The sequence below is a fragment of the Tauraco erythrolophus genome, chromosome 7 (assembly GCF_009769465.1).
Source record: "Tauraco erythrolophus isolate bTauEry1 chromosome 7, bTauEry1.pri, whole genome shotgun sequence".
NCBI lineage: Eukaryota > Metazoa > Chordata > Aves > Musophagiformes > Musophagidae > Tauraco > Tauraco erythrolophus.
The window spans coordinates 51203572-51226560 of record NC_141471.1 but is presented as its reverse complement, the minus strand read 5'-3'; the positions used below and the strand labels follow the sequence as shown (position 1 = coordinate 51226560).

The 22989-nt window shown below is 41.1% G+C and overlaps 1 protein-coding gene across 1 annotated transcript in view; it reads right to left on the bottom strand.

Moving 5' to 3' along the window:
* FBXL2 (F-box and leucine rich repeat protein 2) overlaps nt 1-3733 on the bottom strand; it is a 56195-nt gene extending 52462 nt beyond the window's left edge. Inside the window, exon 1 of the mRNA XM_086615173.1 lies at nt 3491-3733. Coding sequence (XP_086471299.1) covers nt 3491-3733 — 243 coding nt within the window. The remainder of the gene's footprint in view (nt 1-3490) is intronic.
* Between the last annotated feature and the right edge of the window lie 19256 nt (nt 3734-22989).

Here is a 22989-nt window from a genome sequence, read left to right as displayed (position 1 = left end):
ACTTTGCCATTCAGAAGTTACTCTGTGTTTACAATTTTCCTTCGCAGAAGCTTTACAAACAATTAAGAATATCCTGCCTCATGTTAAAAGTTCAAGTGGGAAGGCTGTTTTGTAAAAGCTCAGACAGACAGCTGGACTTCAGCACTATCATATTCAAATCAAGTCACTCAAAATACATACCTCAAGTATGATCAGAAATTGTGACAGTTTTTGTATTGTGCTAAAACTTAAAGAGGAAAAAAAATGAAGACATCTACAGAATATACAGATAACCTAAAAACCTTACTAGAGAAAAAACAAGTGAATGTTGTGGATATTGTCTAAACTAGCTCCAGGCTACTACTGCCTGAATTGTGAGAGAGAACTCTTTGGTTTCCCAATTTCATCTGGCTTTGTCCCACTTAGCATACCCCGTTTACGTATATTTCTGATTCAGTGGAAACATTACCAGAACTATTACACAAGTTGATAACAATTTATAAGAAATTAATGCAGTTATTCTGATTTCTAATTGACAAAATAGCTAAAGTACTGCTCATGTATAGCCTTCTGCTGGCATTCAGATCGATATTGTCACAGTGCCAAAATTAGTACTACTTTTCTACACTAACCTAAAAACAGTTGCCATGCTTTGGTGAAAATCTGACTTTTACTTTAAGCTTTCCACATCTGCTAGCCCCATGTTATCCTTAATTTTAACCAAGATGAGTAAATATTTCAGTCTATTGTCAAAACAAGAAAGCAGTAAGCTAATAGTCCTTCTGGTTTGTAGGAACATTGATATTCCCTATGCTAAAAGGTCTGGTGTTAATTGGTCAAAATTAATTCCTTCCTCACCTTTCTTGAATTTTAAACCATGCAGCTGTGAAGAATTAAGAGGGAAAGAACAACCTAAACAGGACTAACCCTGTAACAGCAATTCAAGCATAAGCATTCATTGAATAAAATACCCGAAAAATATGAAAAGAATAAAAAACCAACACTATTTCATCCTTTTCCTACCAGTTGTCAAGTGCAACTAAGGAGCTGCCCAATACAAGAATCTGCACAGCAGTAAAGCTTATTCAGTATAATTTCTGAGATTTCACCTGTGCAGTTACAGCAACAATTCAGTGCTGCTTTGCAGATTCTACGTCTGCTGAATTTAGACTGCTAAAGGTATCTAATCAGGAAAGTCAAAATGGACAATGAAGGAAAACTCTATACCTGGAGTTTGGTAAATGGAAAATATTTACTTATATTGTGAAACACTTTGTAAAATATTTTATTCATTTTTTTTAAGTCTGTAATTTTTCCTAAGTTTAGAACACGAGATAAATCCATTTTATTCAATTGAATTCTAAGACACTGCACATCAGAGAAGATATAGTAAGATGTGTGATAGAATGAATACTAATGTGAAGTAGAACATGTCGTTAAGTCGCATCATAATCACTTCACAACACCATCTGCATCCTCATTGATGTTTATTCCTCCTTGTAGCAACAGATATATCCTAAAACCTTTGCAAACCAAATCCAACATGATTCTACGTAGAAGCATACTGCAATCCCACACAGTCTATCCATATTTTTATTTCACCTCACGTTTTAGTTTTCAAGGTTGTTTTGCTTAGGTTCAAAACATACGGACTAGAATTAGGAAGAAACAGAAGGCCAAGTGCAGGAGAAGAAAGAGAAGGAGCACGAACAAGCCTTTGTGTAAAGGTAGAAGAGAAAGAAAAGTTACACCACCATGGGGATATGTTTCTTCCCTTTGTAAGGCTGAGTGCTCCCTCTGCCTCCCCAGAACTTGCTACGGGAAACCTATCATTACACACACATAAATATATGCGTAAAGTGATTTTCTGCCTTAAAACACTGTGCATTTTCCCACGTGTGAAAGGCTAGCTACTGTGCCTTCTTCCTGTATAAAACTCACTGTGAAGCAATAAGGCATCAGGCACTTCAATTGTAATTGAAAACAGGGATCATACCCATATCCTTTTCCAACACGTCGTGCCTGTCCCTACTCACTCCTCCTTACACGCCTTGTCATCTTCCTTTAACAAACATCATGATGCACCTCTCCCCTGCCACTCGCTGCATACATGTAATGTATCACATCCCCATGTACTCTCCCCACAGAGTAAACCTCAACCACTCTTCCTCCGTTGCTGCACCCCACCCACACATATGCTCCGCAACACACCATCTCTACATATAGATGCAAAAAACCTCGTGCCCACCAAACATACCACAAATCTATTATATTTATAAATGCATTTGTGCATATACATAAACCATCACAGCTATGCATACCTACAGATATATAAGCAACTGCCACTCTGTGCACACAAAATGCCATACCTTGCATCTGCTACATACATATAAAAGTACAGATGATCCTTGCCACACCCATAGCATACATGCCTATAAAAATATCCACGTATTATGCCACACCCAGTGTTCACTATATATACACAGACAGACACAAGCCCGTACCAGACAGCAGCATACAGACACAACTACATACACACAATGCCATGTCATGTTCCTGCACGCAGTCACATCTCTGCTACAACACAACTACACGCATACCTGAATCCCCAATCACAGCAGATACTACACACACACACTGATACAGAGGTGTAATACTATTCTCATGTCCTACTGTACATCAGCTACATACACACATCCCAGGCCACACCCTGGCTTACTGCACACGCATAAGCATACGGCACAGCACCCCATGCACGTAAGACCCCATATCTGCTCTGCGCACCGACACACACGCTAGCTTAATCCCTGCTTTATAGAGGGGAACAACACACCTCTGTCACATCCCAGCCGCTCTACGCGCCCGCATGCACACGTTCTCTCTTCTGTGTTACACAGAGGGACAGCACCCCCCCCGCCACACCTGCTCTGCTCCGCACACAGGCAGGCTCCAACCATGGCTGCTCCGGCGTTACACAGGCAGACGGACACCCGTCACGCCTCACCCACAGCCCCGCAGGCACAGCTTCCCTCCGCCTGTGCCACAGCGAGGGACGACACAGCCCCACCTGCTCTGGACAGACACACTCGCTCTCCCCCGCCGTTACAGCGGGGGCCGGCGCAGCACGCCACAGCCCCCCGCAGCTACAGCCCCGCTCGCCCAGCACCACATCCGCACCGCCACGGCGCACGCACGCCCGTACCCTGCATACCCCCGCCCGCCAAGCGCAGACGTTACGCCTGTCCCAGCCGCTACCCTTTCCTCCCGGGGGGTGAGGGGCCCCGCCCGCCACTCGGCCCCGCGGCCGCTCCGTACGACCCGGCCAGCGCTCGCTCCCCGCCCCGCCACCTGCCCGCCCCGCCCCACCTCGCCTCGCCGCCGCTCCCCACCCCGGGCCCCAAGCGGCCGGGCCAACCCCCTAACGCCCGGTGGCGGCGGTGGGGGGGGCGGCAGGCCCAGCCCGGCCCCGCCGGGCCCAGCCGCGCCGGGCCGGGCCGGGCCGCAGGCTCACCATGGCAGAGGCGCGGCGGCGAGGCCGGTTGTCCTGGCGACGAGGAGCCCCGAGGAGGGCGCCAGGTGCAACGCCTGCGCGCGCGCCGCCGCCGCCGCCAGAGCTCGGGCGGGGCGTGGCCGCCGCCGGCCCACGTGACCGGCGCCGCCCCTGCTCGGCGGGGCCGGGCGGCCCCGCCCCGCCCCCGCGGCTGCCGTTCCCTCCCCCCGCCTCAGGTGGCGCCGCGTGGAGGGAGGGTGACATGGCGGACGGGATTGGGGTGTAGGTTAATCTGCAGGGGCTGCCAGCGGCCGGAAGAGGAGTCGGGCTCGGGCGGGCCGGCCTGGCTGGTGCTGAGTCTGTCCGCTCGGTGATGGAGGGCTGTCGGCCTGGCCTGGCCCCAGCCGCCTTTCCTCCCGATGGGAGGGCACTGGTAGCCCTCACCAGTCGGCCCTGGGGGTTTAGAGCACCCTGTGTGCTCGAAAGGCCGGTGCAGCTGCCGGGCAGCACCGCTCCCGGCTGCGTGCTCTCCTAAGGAGGAGAGCGGGGTGTTGCTCCTCCAGTTTGCATCCCAGCACGTTATACAAAACGACTGCCGGCGACATGTTTAGTCAGAGATACCGCGTTGTATACTGGAGCGGCTGCAGTTGCTCCTGTTGCAACCACGAGCGTAGATAACTGGGGATGGTAACATCCTAAATTGCTGCAGAAAAATCCACAAAAGCTTGTCTGTCGGAGACCCAAGCACTTTAAAGCAGTGTGTGCTGTCAGGAAGATCAGGGCTTGCTCCTGCAGGCAGTCTCCATGTAAAACCACTATCGAAGCCAAATATGGTATTGTTAATAGCACATTTACGGGTTACATCTGTTCAGCACTCACAATGTGACGTGCAAAAGTGAGGAGATGGGAAAAATAGGGTAGAAAAAATTATTCCAGCAGGTGTTGATTTCTGATGATTCAGTCCTTCAGATTTCTAAGAAACATAAGTGACCATTGTAGAATAACAGCAGTTTGCTATTTGGAATGGGCTGCATTCATTCCTTTAAGGAATGAAACATTCTGGTTTGATTAACAGTAAAAAATAGTTTCTTATAAGTGTCCTTTCTCAGAATCCACACGGAAATAGTTGGTACATGCACATACCTTTTGTTGGCACATCTCTGAATCTTGTACTCTCCAGATTTTGGAGAATGACCCAATTCATACAGTTGATCTGATTTGTATAGTAGGGAAGAAGGCCTCAGAAATGTGAAATATGTATAAGCAATTTAGATATGTTCAGCTGAATTGCAGAAGGCCCAAACTAACAGTTTCTAAATTCTATTGGTTCACATTAAAAAAAAAAAAATTATTATCACATGGTATGTTGCTCACCAGCCTGGACGGCAGCTCCAAGAACACCACTGCATCTTCCATAGCCAGGAGGAAATGGCCAGCCTTTTGTAGGCAGGGTCTAAACCTTAGTTAATTAGTTTATTAGATTCAATTCAGGCCAGCTGGGTAATAATAAATAGGATGCCATAATGGTACCTTTTTTTTTTTTACTTCAATGCAAATCTCTAGGCTGTATTATAAAGTTAGTGACAGATTTTCCTATCGCTACAGTAAAAAGAAATTTAGGGAGCTAGAATCAGTTTGAGTTGCAGCAACCTGAAGAAAAAGAAAAAAAAAATCTGATTTTGTAAGAAGAAAGGACATCACAAAATAATAATCGTGTTCAATGAAGAAGAGTTTAGGATAATTAGCCCAATTGGGATCCTTGCAGAGGAGGCAAGACAGGAGGCAGATGCACAAGTAGACACTCTGTGGCCTAACATCAGTTCTCATTTGATTGAAAACTGTTGGAAGGAGTGGAACATTACAGAATAGATTAGAATCAATATTTTATGTATAAAAAGACTATAGGAAAGAAAGCTTCTTGTTTCATCCCCCAAGAAAGAGAAGACAGCCATAGATTTGCCACCTGTGTGTTTGTTTAGGATGTGAGAGACTGAAATCCGTGTCTTTGGATCTGATGATGTTATAGCGCTGCATTACTGACTTTCTGGGCTACTTTTTTTGTCTGTGTTGTGGTATCACTTGAAAAGTCAAGAAAAGCTTACTCAAAAAAACCCTCTAGTTTGGCTTGAGTTTCGTCAAATAAACGATTAGTTGTGGAAATGAAACTTTAGAAATGTGTGTACAGAGTGTATATGTCCTGATCTGTCTTCTCCATTTCTTGTCTCTGGAATGTCTCAGCATATACATCTGAAGCGTTAAGAAAATATATGCGTATTTAGTGTCCTATTTTCAACCAATCCACGGCAGTAGTGTGTGATGAAAATTTTTTCATCCAAAAACTCCCAGCTAGCTCTAATTTGAGCATTCTTTAAAATCATTAGGTTTTTAGATAATGCCTTTGCACTGATCATTTTAGAATGACCGACTAAGTTACTGTTGATGTCTTTCTATATTTTGTAAGCTGCAGAGATACCTCCAATAGCTTGACCTTTTAACTTGACTGTCCAAAGTTCCTCCTAATTGCTCTAGACTCTTGTTGAATGCTGGCCCAATTCCCATCTTACCTACCTTTTCACCAAACTTAAGAAAACAGTTGAAATACTTGTCAGAGAAAGTGAACAAGTGCCATCCATGAGAGGGTGGGCCTCCAGATTCGAGAAAGCCGTTGCAGAGACTGGGTAGCCCAGTCTCACAAAAAGGAGTTTTGTTTCTGGAATCCACCCATTCATGCTTTCCCCAACTGCACTTTATAACCAGTGAAGATTTCCCAGTGCATGTTGTTACCAAATGATCCCAGGCCGCAGTAACTGGACCCTTTCAGTGCGGGAGGACACTTACCATGCAGTAGCTTCCTCTACAGTGGTCCTTTGATTGTTGGACTCCCTTGAGTCTGGAAGTGAGTCAGTATTCTTAGCAGTGAGCATGTGCTTGTAAATATACGTGTAAATTTTTCAAGGAATGGCTGAAGGAATTTGGTCTGAAACAAGCTAATTGTTAGACCCTTCCTTCCCTTTTCCCCATCTCCCTTTACGTAAGTCAAATGAAAGTATGTCCCAGACAACCGGTACAGTAAATTTAGGATGCTGAAATTCCCAGCTGCTTATTACAGCTCTTGCTTCCACAGCATAGCAGAGGCTTATGAAACTTACTTGATGGTGATTCAAGCTGACTTGCACCAAGACTGATGAAGAGCTCACTTAAGATCGTGTTAATGCAAGTCAGCTGTGAAGGACCTTGACCACAAGTGTGTAGGGAAGTGGTTGTAGGTGGTTAACTTTTTAAGCTACCACACTACATCCAAAGGAATTCACCTTTTCTTAAGTTAAATGATTATGACAAGAAGGCCAACGTCTGTTAATTGCAGTTATGAGCAAAAAACACTCAAGGGAGTATATCTTGTTTCTTTTTGATATGCTCTATATGTTCACGTTAGGGCATAAATAGGTGGTGATTTGATGTCTGACATGGCTTTTCATGTACTGCCCTCTAAGAACTGATAGATCAAGACTTACCAAACTGTTTTTCTTCCTTGAACGTGGCACCAGCACATGCTAGCTTCGTGCCAGGATTTATACTTCTGTGGCGCTGTTACCTTTTCAAAAGTTGCTTTTATACCACTAGTGGTGCACGTACCATAGGTTGGGAATATCCTGCCCTACCCAAATAATTTGTGGGAGTCTAAACCAGTGACCTGAGAAGGTGACGCAGTGCATCCTCAGCCACCTCATTCCTGGATAAGTGAGAAGCATGTAACTTGCTGGCAGGCAGGGTGGCCATTCAGAGGGAACTTGGCAAGCTGCAGACGTGGGCTGATGGGAATCTTGGGACACTTAGCAAAGGCAAACGTGAAGTCCTACATCTGGGATGCAGTAACCTCCACAACAGCTCAGTCTGGGGACTGACTGGCTAGAAAGCAGCTCTGTAGAAAAGGACCTGGGTGTCCTGGTGGACAATGAGCTGAACATGGGTCAAAAGCGTGCTCAGGCAGCAACAAAAACTGCATGAGCAAGGGAGTAGCTTGGAGGTTGAGAGAAGTGATTACACCCCTCTATTCAACATCTGTGAGACTGTATCTGAAGTACTGTGAGCGGTTCTGGGTCCTGATTGTCAGAGAGACATTGATGAACTAAAGAGAGTCCAGTGGAAGAGCACTATAGTGTTTGAGGGCTGTGCCAAACAAGGAGAGACCAGGTGTTTAATCTGGAGAAGGAGAAGACCAGGTGGTATCTAATTGCAGTCTTCTGCTACCTAAAAGGGAGATTGTAGAGAAGATGAAACCAGACTCTCCTTGAAGATGTCTTGTGAAAGACAAACAGACAATGGTCACAAGTTGCAACATGGGAAATTCCAATTGGATAGAAGGAGAAGGATTGTGACAATGAGAGTGGCTAAGCACTGGAACAAGGCTCAGAGTACTGTTGGAGATTTTCAAAACATGGCTGGACAAGGCCATGAGTAACCTGCTCTTACTTGAAGTTAGCTCTGCTTTGAACAGAAAGTTGGTCTAGATGACCTTTGGAAGTCTCTTCCAACTTGTATTATTCTGTCAATTCTAAGGTGTAAAATTAGTTGGCAAAAATATATACATGGGGAATTTCAAATGAAGCCACAGGAAGCGCAGGAGAAGAATCGGCCTCCTTCGAGTTCAGAAAGCAGGGAATATATGCAAGTCTGGAGATAACTGAGCAGTCAGGGATACACAGACTGTCATATCAGTGCAGTCAGTCCAGTGTTTTCCAAAAGTCACCAACTTCTGTGCATATGCAGGTCTGTGGGTGTGTCTCAGGTCATCTTAACACGTGGCAGCCTGATTGTAGCTCTGATCGTGCTGCTGAACATCAGGAAATCCCAGACAAATAAGGAAGTCTTCTGAATGTCAACCAGATGGTATTTTCAGTCAGAGGTAAGATGTGTGACAGCTTTGTGTTTAAGACATTCCCATAACACCTGTTTTTCCTCATTTTGAGAGGTCAAGGTTGGTCCTTCCGTTATGTTCACGTTATTTCAGAAAAATTCAAAGCAGTGCTTTTAAACTCAATTCTGTGTTAGTGAATCTTTGCGGCAGAGGATTACTTTGCAAAAACAAAAAATAAAGATTCAACCAGATAAAGCCTTTGAACTTCACCACAGTCACTCCAGTAATAATGAATTGGCAATGTTTGACAATTATTTTCTGTGGGTGACACTGATAAGCTGTGGCACCTGTCCTGCAAGTGCATATGTGATTGGTTATCCTCACCTACTGAAGTAGTTCGATAAGCACAAAACCAGAGCGCTGCTGTAGAAGTTCCTCCGTATCCAGCTCCGGAATTTTCTCTATATGTACTTCTTCTAACATGGTGCACTTAAAGTGCGTTTCAGAGCACGTTTGCATTTGCCATGCAGAAGGATCTCTGCTCAGGTGTTTTCAATTTGATTTCTAGTTTAAGTAAGAAGTGTTGAAACTTCTGGTTTAAGTAAAAGTGTTGAAATTTCTATCACATTTACCCTTAGAAGATACTTGTCTGGGAGTAACTAGTTTGATAAAAGTTTATAAAGTTGACTTACGTTCCTGACAAGGACATAGTACATAAGTTTAACTGCTGTCACATATATCTGTCAACAGTACACAGATATAAACTAACTTTCCATGCGGTACAGACTTGTGGTAGCAGTTTGACCATGTATGGCTTCCTCAGTAGCCTAGTATATTTGGCTTAGAGCTATGTTCAAAAAAACGAAGTCAGAATTAGAGGAATAAAAAGTCACTGTAGTAAGATTTGCGTGGCTGCAAATAAAAATAAAACTTAGGTTGACAAGTAGAGTTGTATTTTATTGCATGTCTTAATCTTCTGTCTGTGTCAAAATAAATGTCCATAAAACTGTGTTTAATACTTCTTTGAATTAGTTCCCATTCATGTGAAATTCATATGAAACATATGAGAAACATATTAGAGTGATAGAAGCAGTGATGGAATAGGATACGCTTTACAAAGTGTGATAAAATCCTTCGCTCATAACACCGTGGTGCTGTGCTTTTTGCTTTTTTTCTTTTTAATTTACAAACATTTGTAAACTACTCACTAAAAGATACAAATGTGAACTCTTAAAGATATTTTGCAAAGATTTTTCTTGAGCTTTGTGTTTGGGGGGAATGTATGTATATTTATTTGCATAAAAGTACCAGATAAAAATTTTTTAATTGTTGCACTCAAATTACTGCTAAAGTTTAGTAGACCTAATTTGAGTTTAGATTAAGTGTGGTAGCATCCAACAATTCTACAGTTTCAAAATGATGTTAGATAAACCCATTCTACACTGTACATTGTATCGTGGAATTTTCTAATAATGTTAGTTTGCAACTGTGAAATAAAAGTCTATTAATGTAGTTAGGTTTTGGTCAGGTAAACTAAAAATCATTGCATCTGTGTTGTCTTGGCAGATAGAAACCTGAATGGAATTTCATTGGATAAAAGCAGAAGAGAAGATAAATGCTACAATTTTAAACGGAGAATGAAAATGATTGTGGTCAAATGCCTTGGCAAGCATGTCTGTTTTCTCTAAACTTGGAATACATGCTGTTGCTTTAACAGAACAGATATTTCATGCCTCTGCCATTTCCATTATCATGTATTTCTTGTTTGTGCTTTCTTAAATGTGAAAAATGTGCTTGATTCTTTGAAAAAGGAAACATCGTGAAACACTGGACTTTGGATTAGACTTAAATGCAGAGAGGTCCTTCTCATCTGGCTCACCCACAAAAGGTTGGAGCATGGTAGGGAACTTAGACAAAGAGATAGTATAGATACCTTTTTCCTACAGTCTTCTGGGTGGTTTAGAGTCATCGCTCCTTTCAGTGACGATTCCTTCCCGAATTACCACTTTGAACTGGATGCCTGAGGCTTTTGTTTTGTTTTGCTTGCATTCAGTTGCTTCAATACACAGTTTTGGACACTTCTGAGTTTTAGGCATCTAAATTAGCTGCTTAAATTAGAACAGATTCCCTTTATAATGACCTGTAAGAAGTTAAGAATCCATCTGCTCCCTATTGACTGCATAGGGAACCTGAAATTAGATACCTCAAGATGTAGACACAGTTATATGGACAAAGTGAAACATAAACATTAATGTTATCAGGATGTTCTTCTTTAGTGTTTAGTGTAATGAGCCCCTGAGTGGGACCACTAGATACTGCTACTACAGAAACAGTAAGTGGGATTTACAGATGTGATGCCCACATAGAAATAAAGAGTAGGGTAAGATCTTTTTGAAAATTTTGCTTTTCATGGACTCCTCAGAAGGATGTATTTCCATTGGAGACCTCAGTGTACTTCTGTCACTGACACAGTTAGTTCTCAAATTACCTAAGGAAGCACTGTCTTCCCAAAAGCCATGGGACAATTTTTGTTTCTGTTCTAAATCCAGGTGGACTGAAGCACGGGGACAGCATGGCGCATGTTCAAGCAGATACAGCTGGTCAGAAGCAGTACTTGGAATAGAAAGCAGAAGTTACAGAACACGCTATACGCTTGTAGTGCGAAACATGGATTGCCTGAATGTCCTCCCAAAATTAAATGAACATTTGCAACCTAAGCTCCAATCCTCCAGACTCCCATCACTAGATAGAGTACTTGCTACTTTGATTTCACAAGGACTATTAATGGTAGCAAGCTCTGCTTTGGATAGCAAGTGCTTGCAGATGGATCCCTAAATTGCCTTCTATGGAATAAAAATGAGAACAAGAATTTTGAGGGAGGTTGAAACAACTGCTAAACCTATTACTAATGGCTGATTGGAAATACTGTAACATATCCAAAAAAGTGTACAATAACATAGAAAAACATGCAAAAACAAGGCCAAGACCATATTTCTAAAGAATTTCCATAATCTCTGCATTTTTATGCAGAAAATATATTTTAAATATTAGATACATGAGATCTAAAAATAACTTACAGTTAGGTTTACATCAAATGGGGACAAAAACCCAATGGCAACCCTTCAACTATCCGTTGTAATAAGCACATTAGTGAAGAGAATAATAAATTATGAAGGATGAATCATACTTATTTCAGATTGGATATGTTATTAAGACAATATATGGATCCATACAGAATACATTTTTCTGTCTTGTCATTACCAGAAAAATAAAGGTGCACCAAAAAAAATCCATAATTTTAACAGCTTCTTTCCTTGACAGTCACAGAACTAAATTAATCTCCACTGTAATACTGCTGATATCAATTAAATTAGTTCAAGAATTCCTAGTGAATTTGACTTAGAATTTTTTTCTTTTAGTTATATTTTATACGGAAAGTAGAATCAGCCAAGCAATCCCAAGTGATTTCAAGAAATTTCCAGTGAAATGCCGTCTGCTTTCGTAGAGGTAATCCATTGCAATACATACTTGTTTGGTACAGGTATTATAGTGATGGTTTAATTTTCTGGAGGACAAGTTCTTTACAGGAATAAAGATTTTCCAGTTTTACAGCAAATACACACACAGTGTACCCCAAATAGAGCAAATCTTTCAAAGATACAGAATGGAACAAGTACTTCAATTAGTCTAGGAGCAAGGTCCCAATTTTATTAAGTCCATTGGAAAGATGACACTGATAACAGTGGATCAACATTTGGCCTGATTTGAGATTTCTTTGGAAGTCTATGAACATTTTGCACTCAGTGCTAAGCAGAATAAAAGCATGTACCTTGTGCGTGGAGAGGCCCTTATCTCTTGAATAGCTGCCGTTGGTGCTGTCTGACATTGAAGTGTTGTCCCATGGCTGGGAGAAGGCAAACAGAAGTCCTCCAGGTTGTTGCTCAAAGAGCCTGAACATCACCTGCCATTAGGGGAAATGCATCTGTAAGCAGCATCCATGACAACATGGATGATAGGTACCAGGTCTCACAAATGTCCTGGATTTCTGGCCACTCTCACAGCTACTTGATTCAAGTGCAATGTCTCATTTCTTAAGTTGATGAGAGTATTATTTAAGGTCACTTGCTGGAGCGAGCCTTACCTCCTGTGTTCATCATCTTTAGCAATATTACCAAGCCTATGTATTTTTGCATCCATTGTCCGTGTTTTCTGCAATGGGCTGTCTGGCCTTGCATATTTTCTCTTCCTGTCAATCACAGCCTGGCTAACATTGAAGGCAGAAACCAGTCAGACAGTGAGCAGGCTTGGGATCTCTGAAACTATGGGGAGAAAAGTCAGAATTTCGAGGAGAGTGAGGACAGACGGAAAACAAATGTTGTACAGAGGAATCATGACAGCTGGGTGAAGCAATAGGAAGTTGCAAGCAGAAAGAGTAATCGTTGTTTAAAGTGTGAGATTGATGCTAAGCTTTTACTAACAAGAATGTATACTGTGACCTTATTTGGCATACTCTTTTCTTTTGTTTTGAGGAAAAGTATCAATCCTGAAGTGAAGGCGAACAAAATAATCTTACGTGAGGAAAGTAGAGAAAGCTTTTTACATACGAATTAAATTACTTTGCTTGCAAATACTCCTTTTATAGCATTCTGCGGCATTATCCTTTACTGATGGGCTCTCTGTGATTTTGCATGGTTGCAGTGGAGTTATCCATGGTCATCCTTCTGCTGTATTCCTAGCATTCACTGACTACTGCAGCAGTATGGAGTTGAGATGTGGGTTTAGGAGATAGGATGCTGGAAGAAAAAAACTCAAATGGAAACACCCTAAGTCTCAACATTTCTCAAGAGTCATCTCTATAGAGCTTATCAATTGGGAAGATAGCCATGATTTTAGACTAGCCTTAAAATCTTTCAGACTACAACACAGTTTTCATCTGTGTGCAGAATTTCGGGCAGGGTGAAACCAACATATAAGAAAGAAAGCTGCCTTTTCCAGCAGCTGTTTTTCTGAACAGCACACATAATCATTTAGAAATACAGAATCACAGAATAATTCAGCTTGGAGGGGACCTCAGGCAGTCGTCCTGTCTGTCTTGCTGCTCAGAGTAGGATTGGCTCTGAGATCAGAGCAGGTGGCTCAGGGCTTTAGCCAGTTTGATCTTGCAAATCTCCAAGGATGGAGACGGCACAGTCTTTCTGGGCAACCTGTTCCACTGCCTGATTATCCTAATAGAGAAAAAGGTTTTCCTAATATCCAGTAAAAACCTCTCTTCTTTCATCTTGTGTCTGTCTCTTGTACTCCCATTGTGCATCACTGTGTGAAGAGCCTGGCTCCATCTTCTCAATAGCCTCCCAACAGACATCGGTGGGCTTCTGTTAGGTTCACCCAAAGTCTTCCTTTCTCCGGGTGGAACAAGCTGTGCTCTCTCAGCCTCTCTCCACAGGACAAGCTCTCCAGCCCTCCCTAATTGTGTTGGTGGCCCTTCACTGAGCTCCCTCCGATTTAGCTTGTACTGGGGATCCCAAATGGTATGCAATATTACAGATGTGGTTTAATGGGCACTGAGTAGAGGAAGATAATTACTTCTCTGGAACAACTGGCTGTATTCCTGTTAATATAGCTCAGGATACAGTTGGCCTTCTTTGTTGCCAGGGCTGATGTTCTTTGCTGCTGGCTGATGCTTGACTTTGCTGACCTGCAAGACCACCAGAGCCTTTTCCACAGAGCTGTGCCCTAGCCAAGGGGATGCCACTTTGTTCTGGCTTTACCTCTTCAGCTCACCGTTACCTCTTCTGTTGACAATGATCCCGGAGTCTGAAGGTTCCAGCTGTCCTGCAAATGGATGGAACAAAGCATGTTTCTTCTCAGAAAGGGTCAGATAGTCTAGGGCTGCAGATATTGCAAGATGAGCTGCAGCTTTTGTGTAATGGATGCAGTAGAAGTACATGCGTGGTATGTGTTATGTCTATAAACAAGGTGTCTGCATTCCCCTTGCAGTGAATGAAGGAGGCTCCTTTTTCAGTGAGACAGGTGCGAAGCAGTGACTATCCTAACAGTTTTCCTCATCAATCACTTTGCTCCATTGTTTGCTCTTTCTCAGTTGAGGAAAAGTCTGAGAATCTTAATTTCACTCCCTCGTTGCATGTTGTGGAGTCTGAGATCACTGATGAATGAACATTATCAGTTCCAGTTGCTTTATCCATCTTTATTTTTGTAAAATTATTTGTTTTTTGTTGCTTGCCTTTTTGCCCTTTCCAGATGAAAATGACACTTGACAGCCAGAATGACCACTCCACACTACAGAAACAAACTAGAAAATGATACTGAGAAGCAAGATGTTTGCGTGAGCATATTTGTAGAGGATTAGGCTTCGGGTGGGTGGAATGTGCCTGTTGCAAAGGTTCTGTGGTAAAATTTACTGGAGCGTAGCATTGGGGATTTGAAAGACACAGATAAGCCAAACCAACATATGTGTTTGCACTGTTTAGAGTAGCATTTGCAACACAGGGTGGTAAACCAACCTCATTTCAAAACAAACCAATTCTCCAGGCACCATGTAGATCAGCAGGAAATTGAAGACTATGCTCAGAAAAAGGCCAGGAGAGAAACTAGTACAGTTTGACAGACAATGCAGCGTCACCCTAGGGTCATGGTAGGAGGTGACGAGGTAGGAAAAGCTGGAAGAAAGTCAATGTAATTAAAGATCAGAGAAAGAAGTGCAATTGCTTTTATCCCATGTTAAAATTTTTCACCTACTAAAAATGTATTTTTCAGTAATATTACATTGAAAACAGTAATTTATTGTGGTGACAAAAAATTATTTCCTTTATTCAAATTATTCCCTGACAAAATTAAGGTGTTTTGTGTGAATTTTGTAGTAATCAAAGAATAAATCAGCTCTGGACTGGCACTTAACCTAGTCTGATGTCAGGATGTGTCACACTTCAGTTGAAACCAAGTGTGGTCAGAATCAGGGGTAGCTGTAATCTATTTAATAGAATTTCACCAATTTAAGCTGACATAATTTGAAATAATATATTGGCATCACAGTAGCTATTTAATTACAGTGTTATTAAAAAATTCTGTAGTCATTCAGTATGCCACAGCTTTATACCACATGTTCATATTCTCAGAGATACTGTTAATTTTAAGTTATTAATTTCCCTGCAGTTTGAAATAATACAGATAGCCCAAACTTCTGCTACAGATTGTGCATGAAATTACCTAAACCTGTCATTCAAATATCTTTTTAAACATCCACAAACCCAACAGTTGCATCCAATCTGTGCCCAGTTTAGAGGCACATGTACTTGTCCATAAGATTGTGTGTGTAGCATCTGTGCATGGAAGTTTTGGCCAAAAGTTTTAAAACAGAAGAAATTGCAAAAAGAAGATACTGAGACCTCTGAACTTTGGAAACACGGCTAGTAGGTAATTGAATAAGTAATGACTTGCAAGTCAACCTTCTGACTCCTCCTGCATGTTGTTAGAAAATGGTTTATTGCTGGTATTTCAATAGCCATGAATTGTAGTTAATTCCAAAGTGCAACAGAACATCCATGCACACAAAGAGAGTTTATTTTGCAATGATAAATAAAGTGAATGGCTGCTTCACACTGGTAATTATGTGGCACTGTAAGCCTAGGAGGATAGAATGTTGACTTCCAGGCACCATTATTTTCTTTCAGAATCACAGTTTTCTTTCTCTTTTTCATTCTTTCTAATCTCCCAAATTGTTTTTTTAATGACACAGCTTACGTGCATGTAATGCTTTTCATCCAGAACAATGCCAAAGTGCTTTACAGACTCTGTATTGTACTAGTGAAGCTTCACAACAAATGCATTTTTCTGTATTAGCACTCTCTAGAAAGAAAAGGACCCTGTGTACATGACAGAAAGTACGTCAAGACAAGAGCATGTATATTCACATATGATACAAATTGTTAGATTGAGAGTGAAGAATAATGTAGAACCTCCAATACTGCCTGTATTCATTATCCTTTTAATAGTTCAACTGTTTTAGTGGCATATTAGTTAAGGTTTCATAATTTGTAGGATAATCAATAGATATTCCAGGCTTCTCTGAATTTTACCTCACCATATAGATCAAGTTTTAGTTTACATTTCACTTCTTTTGGTTTTTGCTAGACAGATGTCTACAACTCTCCTCCTTTTTCTGTAACAGGGGAAAAGGCACAGATTTTTTTTTATGATTGTTTTGTAAGTGTAACTATTGTTGAATACTTTGTTTTGCATATAACATCCAAAACATTGTAGCAGCATGTACACTGTAGTATTTTAAAAGCATATGGTATTACATATCGGTAAGGCTTGCATTTGAGATAAGTGTTACCTAAATTTTCTCATAATTAGTTATGAACCTTGCCCTTGATAAGCCCTTTGAGATATAAACCAGCTGAACTTTGCAGCTATTTATTCTCTCTATGAGGGTTTAAATAAAAATTGTGCATAATAGTCTCTCAACTTGAGGGAATTTCAGTTCTAACTTTGACCTTAGCATTTCACTGAGGTCTAAACCAGGTTGATTGTCTATCTCCATAATAACAGTATTAGAAATGCAGCTCTATATCCTTGTAATGATGTGAAACTCTTCCTTCTTTGCTTGAATCTTAAATAACAGAGCTTTTCATAGAAACTCTGCTTTGGTAGGAACCACTGAACAGACCTAGTTTTTCCAGAACTGTGGGGACCTGAAAGTATAGCCCCTCTGCAACTTCTGTTTCAACATGCAAAAAAAAATGGTGCACACTGTATCTCAGTTTTCTCTTTGAAAAGATTTCTGAGCTCTGGTTCTGTTTGTGCATCAAATCTAGTAGTTTTTACGTACCTCTTGTGTCTCTCCCTGTGCCATCGTGTGCCCGTGCATATTGGTCATTGCACGAAGAACACATTCCCACACACTCATTAGGACATATCAGAGATTTAAATAGGATCTTAACAACAGCCCTATCGTGCTGGAATTAATTTTCCCAGCAGTGCCCATTGCTAGGCAAAACTGTGAACTCCTTATCAATAATGATAGCCCACTGACAAAAATACGAGGTCAGGCATTCAACCTTGTTTTCTCCTCCTCCATGAGCAGAAGCGTTAGCAGTATACATTTAAATTCCCTGTTGTAACTGTGACAAAACTGGACCAACTGTGCCATTCTCTGCCTTGTGGTTTTGATTATTTGCTCCAAACTCTGGTGACCTTTGCAAGGGTGAGAAGGTGCTCTAGCATGACACAATGGCAGCCATCACTGTCATCCTGCTTAGTGGTTTGCTTGGAAATTGGTTGCAGTTTTGAAAAGCTTTCCTTTTAATTTAGTGCGTATGTGAAATAAATTATACTATGGAATGGTGCTGTCAAATATTTATTTAGTATCTCAGTACTTGAACTCACTTGCCAATCAGATAAAATTAGTTTTGAATTCTTTTATACTGACATCATTTTCCTAACTTACAAATTCACTCTCAGACACAGAAGTAACGAATGTTTGCATTGGCCTGTTGTGAATAGGAGCGATGTTTAGGAATTTTAATGTACAGTTTAGTGTTTTTATAATGTCACTGTGAATCAGTGCTTAATTTTAGCTAGAGACGACTTTGTCCTTAAACTACTTACTTCGTGTATTTTCCTATTTTCTGATTCAGCCTGAGTGTTAACATTGGCTCCTTTTAGATGATTTGCATAGAGTTTCAAAGGCATAGGATTTCCCAAGACATTACTAAGCAGCAACAGTGGCTGCAAAGCCAAGTGTATATTGCTGGGTCAACAAGATTGGCTTTTAACAATCAAACAGAAAACATAATTGAGAATAATGACTAGTATTTTGAGAATTGTTTTACTATACGTGTTACTTTGCCAACATCTTTCCACATAATCCTGGTGATTATCTCCCATAAAAATAGCATATTAACTTGTGAAGTTTATGAAAATAAGGCCTGCGCTAAAATGTGTTGAAGTCAGGGCAACTAGTTTAAAAGTAGCTTTTCTTGTCTGATAGTTGTTTCATATAGGATGACAAGTTGCTGTGTTACACTTTAAGCACTTAGCTGAAATTTTGTTCAGAATTAAGTTAACCATGTAGTATACAGAAATAGCGTCTTATTTGGATTCATTTTATATTGCTAGAGGTTGGTCAAAATCCAAAAACTAAACAGAGACAAAAATCAATCTACATGGTTTTTCTGAATTTGCTTGCTGAAATGAAGCAAATCCTGAAAACATAAGAGCTCTAATAATATTGCATTCCCATTGTGTATTTACCTTTTTTCTTTGTGTTTTACATGACTGAGAATTTTATCACTGTCACTTTTCAGTCAGAGAATGGAACGTATTTGAATAGGCTTTGCACAGCCAATGTAAAAAAAAGAAAACAGTGCATGAAATTATGGGGAACATTTCATTTTGAGTCTCCAGGTTTTCAGGTTTCTGGTTGGGTTTTTTTCCTTAAAGTCTTGTCTGTGGCTGCATTACTAATGCTTACATCACTAGTGAGGGATCACCAAAGCAGCTGGGTTCTTGGTAGCACTGGTAAGGGTAAAACTTGAATAATTGAATTAATTGGGCAGCTAGGAAAAACAAGAGGTTACTTTCTTAAGCATTGTCATTTTTCAGGAACAAGGATCACAACAAGTTATATACCGTCTAACTTGCTAATAGAGTCCAGCTTTTGTGGGGCCGTTTACATCTGTGATCATATAGAACAGCTTGTTACAGGATTATCCAAGAACAGAGTGAGCTCAGCCTGAAGAAATCCCAAAGAGTACTTTTGTACTCAGAATTTCTCAGTCATAATCAAGTATGCAGCTTTTTTTTTTTCACGTCATGTTATACATAACCAGACGATAGACAGTATCACTTCCCCCATTTGTGGTGAAAAAGGCCAAGAAAAAAAAGCTGAGGAATCGAGGATCTGAAACTGGTGTGTGGACGGACTGCAGAGCTCTTTCTTGTGGTTCAGTGAAAAAAAAAAAATTTTAGAACTATAACATGGTAGATTAAGCTACTGGTACCGGAAGGGAATGGGGTCTGCGAGTAGATATTTTCCTTACAAAGTGGTCTGCTGACTGAAAACCTGGAGCACCATCAGAGTTCAACTAATTGAGCCAGACAGCTTGTTAGACTGTCTTATAAAAGCTGGATGTCTGGCTAGATAGCTTTTGGCACTTCGAAGAATAGAGAGTCAGATTTATGAACTGGACAAATGAGCATTACAGTCAGGAATTTTTCTAACAGTTTGGCTGTATCCCTGAGACCCTTTGACTTTCAAAAAGATGCTGCTTCAAAAGGCAGTTTCTGCCAGCTCCTAAATGCACCGTTCAGCCTCGGATATTACTGCTCATTTTAAGCACCTTATCTTTCTGTGCCGTTCACGAAAGAGCCAGGATAAGTTTAGAATCTGTTTTGTTCCCATTTACCCAGTAGCACAACAGCTTCAAAATGGCAAGAAGGTTCAGGAAGGAGACAGGTGTGCCTGCACGTAAAGGAGGAACAGGGTGATGTTAACGTGCAGAAAGAGTATGATGCACTTCTGGAAAGGTGAACCTGAATCTACGTTCTCCCAGCACTACCGAGACTTTAGAAACATTCCACTTCCTCACGACACGCATATACTCATAGCGGTCGCGCATCTCTGCGATACACCCATAAACCTCTTGCGTTAGGTTCGGTTTGGACAGGAATGACTGAACCCCTTCCATGGCTCTCTCAGCCGTGAAGCCCTAACTCACCATGTCCTGAATTACGCTGTCGATGAGTCTCCATACCCTCACCACCAGCAAACAGCCAACAGCAGCACTGCCAAGATTTCTGCACTTTTTTCTGCCTCTTCTGTGTTGAACATCGTCGCAATTCAGATCCATCAAACGATCCACCACAGAAACTGAAACATCGTGGGCAGAGGAATACACAAAATCAGAATTTCTTGGAAAAACCTCAGACAGTGTAATTGTAAATAGCTGTTTTTCTTCTTTGTATGCTATTTCCTTTATGGATTCCACAGTTTTTGATTTCCAAGCTTTAGATTAGCTTAGAGTGAAATAGATGGATTCGTGCCTGAAAATGATTGAAAAATAAGGTAGCAGCTGCACAGAGAGGAGCATGTCATGTGGTATTTCCAGTACAACTTGTGTTAATGGAACCAGAAATACTGTGATACCTACCAGAGTGCCAGACACCTTAGCTACACAAACAGAAGGAGACAACGAGGAACGGGGAACACCATCACACTTCTGTAGTTTTTTTGATGCTGCTGCTCCCTCTTCTAACAAAACAAAATGTAAAATGCAAAGCCAATGAGAGCTAAACACTTTTTCATCCATGACAAAGATCTGGTCAAGTTTGGAGAAGTTTCTATTTTAAGCTGAGCCATTACTGAGATGTTATTAAGGCTATTAAAAGCAGAGCAAAGCAAATCAAACCAGAGGAAACCAAATACCCCCCCAGAGCCAAGAGGAAGATGGTGCTGTGGCTTAGCATGTTCCCTTCTTACCCGTGGGAACCTGAGCACGAACAGTGCTCAACATTTGCCTGCTTTGTCACACTACCGCTCATTTTTGTCATTCTTTGCTATCTGTGGTCACAAGAGGACACCTGGCCTGGTGGATCAGCCCTAGAAATGAGGCAGAAGAGTGCATTGGTTTCAGAGCCAGACTCAGAGCCCATCCTGATTTGGAATTGAGAAAGGAGGGACCACAATAGTGACAGAATTCCTCTATTCTGTTTCAATCGCTGCTTCTTTTCACCAGTTTTCAGGGTGCACCCTGCTGTTTTGCTGGTTTGCAGGCAATAGATTTTAACAGTCTTTAAAAATCCTGCGCTAATAGGTAAGAGTAGAAGAGGAGGCAAACATATGAAGGAAGCTCGGACTAATTTTTGGCAAATCCTATGCTTGATCCGTGTTGCAGTGTTGCCAGCACCAAGTGTTCCAAAATCATACGTGATGACGGTGGCTTAAAAATAATCAATTTGGAGTTCCTTTTTTGTTTGCCTTCTGGCTTAAAAATAATCAATTTGAGGTTCCTTTTATTTGCCTTTGGTTTCTTAGCCTTCAGAGTACACTCAGATAATGTTTTCTCAGAAACCACATGTGCTAGAAAGCTGCTTTCTCTTTTCCAAATAAAAATTACTATTTCTCAAGTCAAGCCCCAGCCCTGAGCTAAGGCTTCATGTATCAAATAGCATGAGATGTGCCATAAGCTTACTAGAGTTGCAATTCTTCATTTTATTTCCCTTGTATTTTTTTTTGTTTGTTGTAATCCAGGGGGTGATGACAGAGAAAGAAGAAAGCGGACAAGTTATTATGAATAAAAGCACGAGAACAGAGTTAGGGAAGGAGGGGCAGCAACTTAATAGATGAAATAGGAAACAGAGAAAGGAAAGCAAGGGTGGAAACAGAGATGAAGCAGGAGGATGGCAATATTCACAATGAGAAAGATTTAGGAGGAGAAAGTGAAGCAAACAGGAAATATTCTGCCTATGCCTATCCTTTAGTGTTGCAGCTGCTTTGGGGCTCTGGAAGCTATCAGGGCTATAAATAGCTATGTATCTGTAATTAATGATTTGAAGCTCTGCCAATATTTAACCAAGGATAGCCCTGCCAAAGCAAATGGGCAGCAGCATGTGGACCTTTGGAGACCAGGTGTTTTCAAGCTTTTAAGTGCTGCACGCTCACGTTGTTCTGCATATATGTGTCTTCCGGAGGACAAAATCAACTTGAAATTCAGAGATCTTTAAGATTGTTGGGTTGGAGGGATACTTTTAAAATTCTTAGGTCCGAAATTAAATCTGCAAAATTTATTTTCTTTAGCAGGTATGTAACTCTGCTGAGGGCTGTCACAGTCTGCTTTTCCATGGCCTGACCGTGGTGCCTGACTTTCAGAAGGCTTAGAGGAATAATTCAGCAAAACACACTGAAGTCTGGGTATTTATTCAAAGTAGAAGGTTGTTCCCTTTTTTAGAATTTCTTCCCCTTTTACCCCTCTGTATATTTTTTGCTATTGTGTCTCCTGTAGCATTCCTATCCCTTTGTAGAATTGTCTTTTCATTACTTTCTCTTTTATTACTTTTTAATGTTTCTCTCTCTGCCCCAAAAATCTTGAGATGTCCTACTTAATGTACATTGAACTGCCTCCCATCTCCTTTTAAATGTGTCATTGAATCTGCAAGATTTCTGTCTATAACATGCTCTCTTTGTATCCATCTACTCTTTCTTACAGCTTGTGAAACAGATGTGTCATATTTAGTCCTTGTTTAGCCACTCCATATATCCTATGGAATATGATATCCATGATATCTTCAGGGAATGAAGAACAATTAGTAAGTTATGTAGTTCAGGAGGCTGGATTTACCTTTGTTGTAGTTGGTGAGCCATTTAATCTAGTATAAATGTCAAGATTTTTTTTCCCCCAGATTTCAAATGCAAAGCCCAAATTAAAAGAAGGTTCCTTCTATGATCTACCTGGCTGGAAGTGTTTTCACTGAGGGCTGAATAGAAAAACAGAGGAGTCTCAGGACAGCCATAGAAGCACTGATACCATGACCTGGATGGGAAGATAAATTGCTCTCTTGGTGCAACTCTGACTGGTAAAGAGAGTTGCAACACTGAAAAAATAAACTTCTCTCTATTGCATTCAGAGGCACAGAGTATTTGCACTTG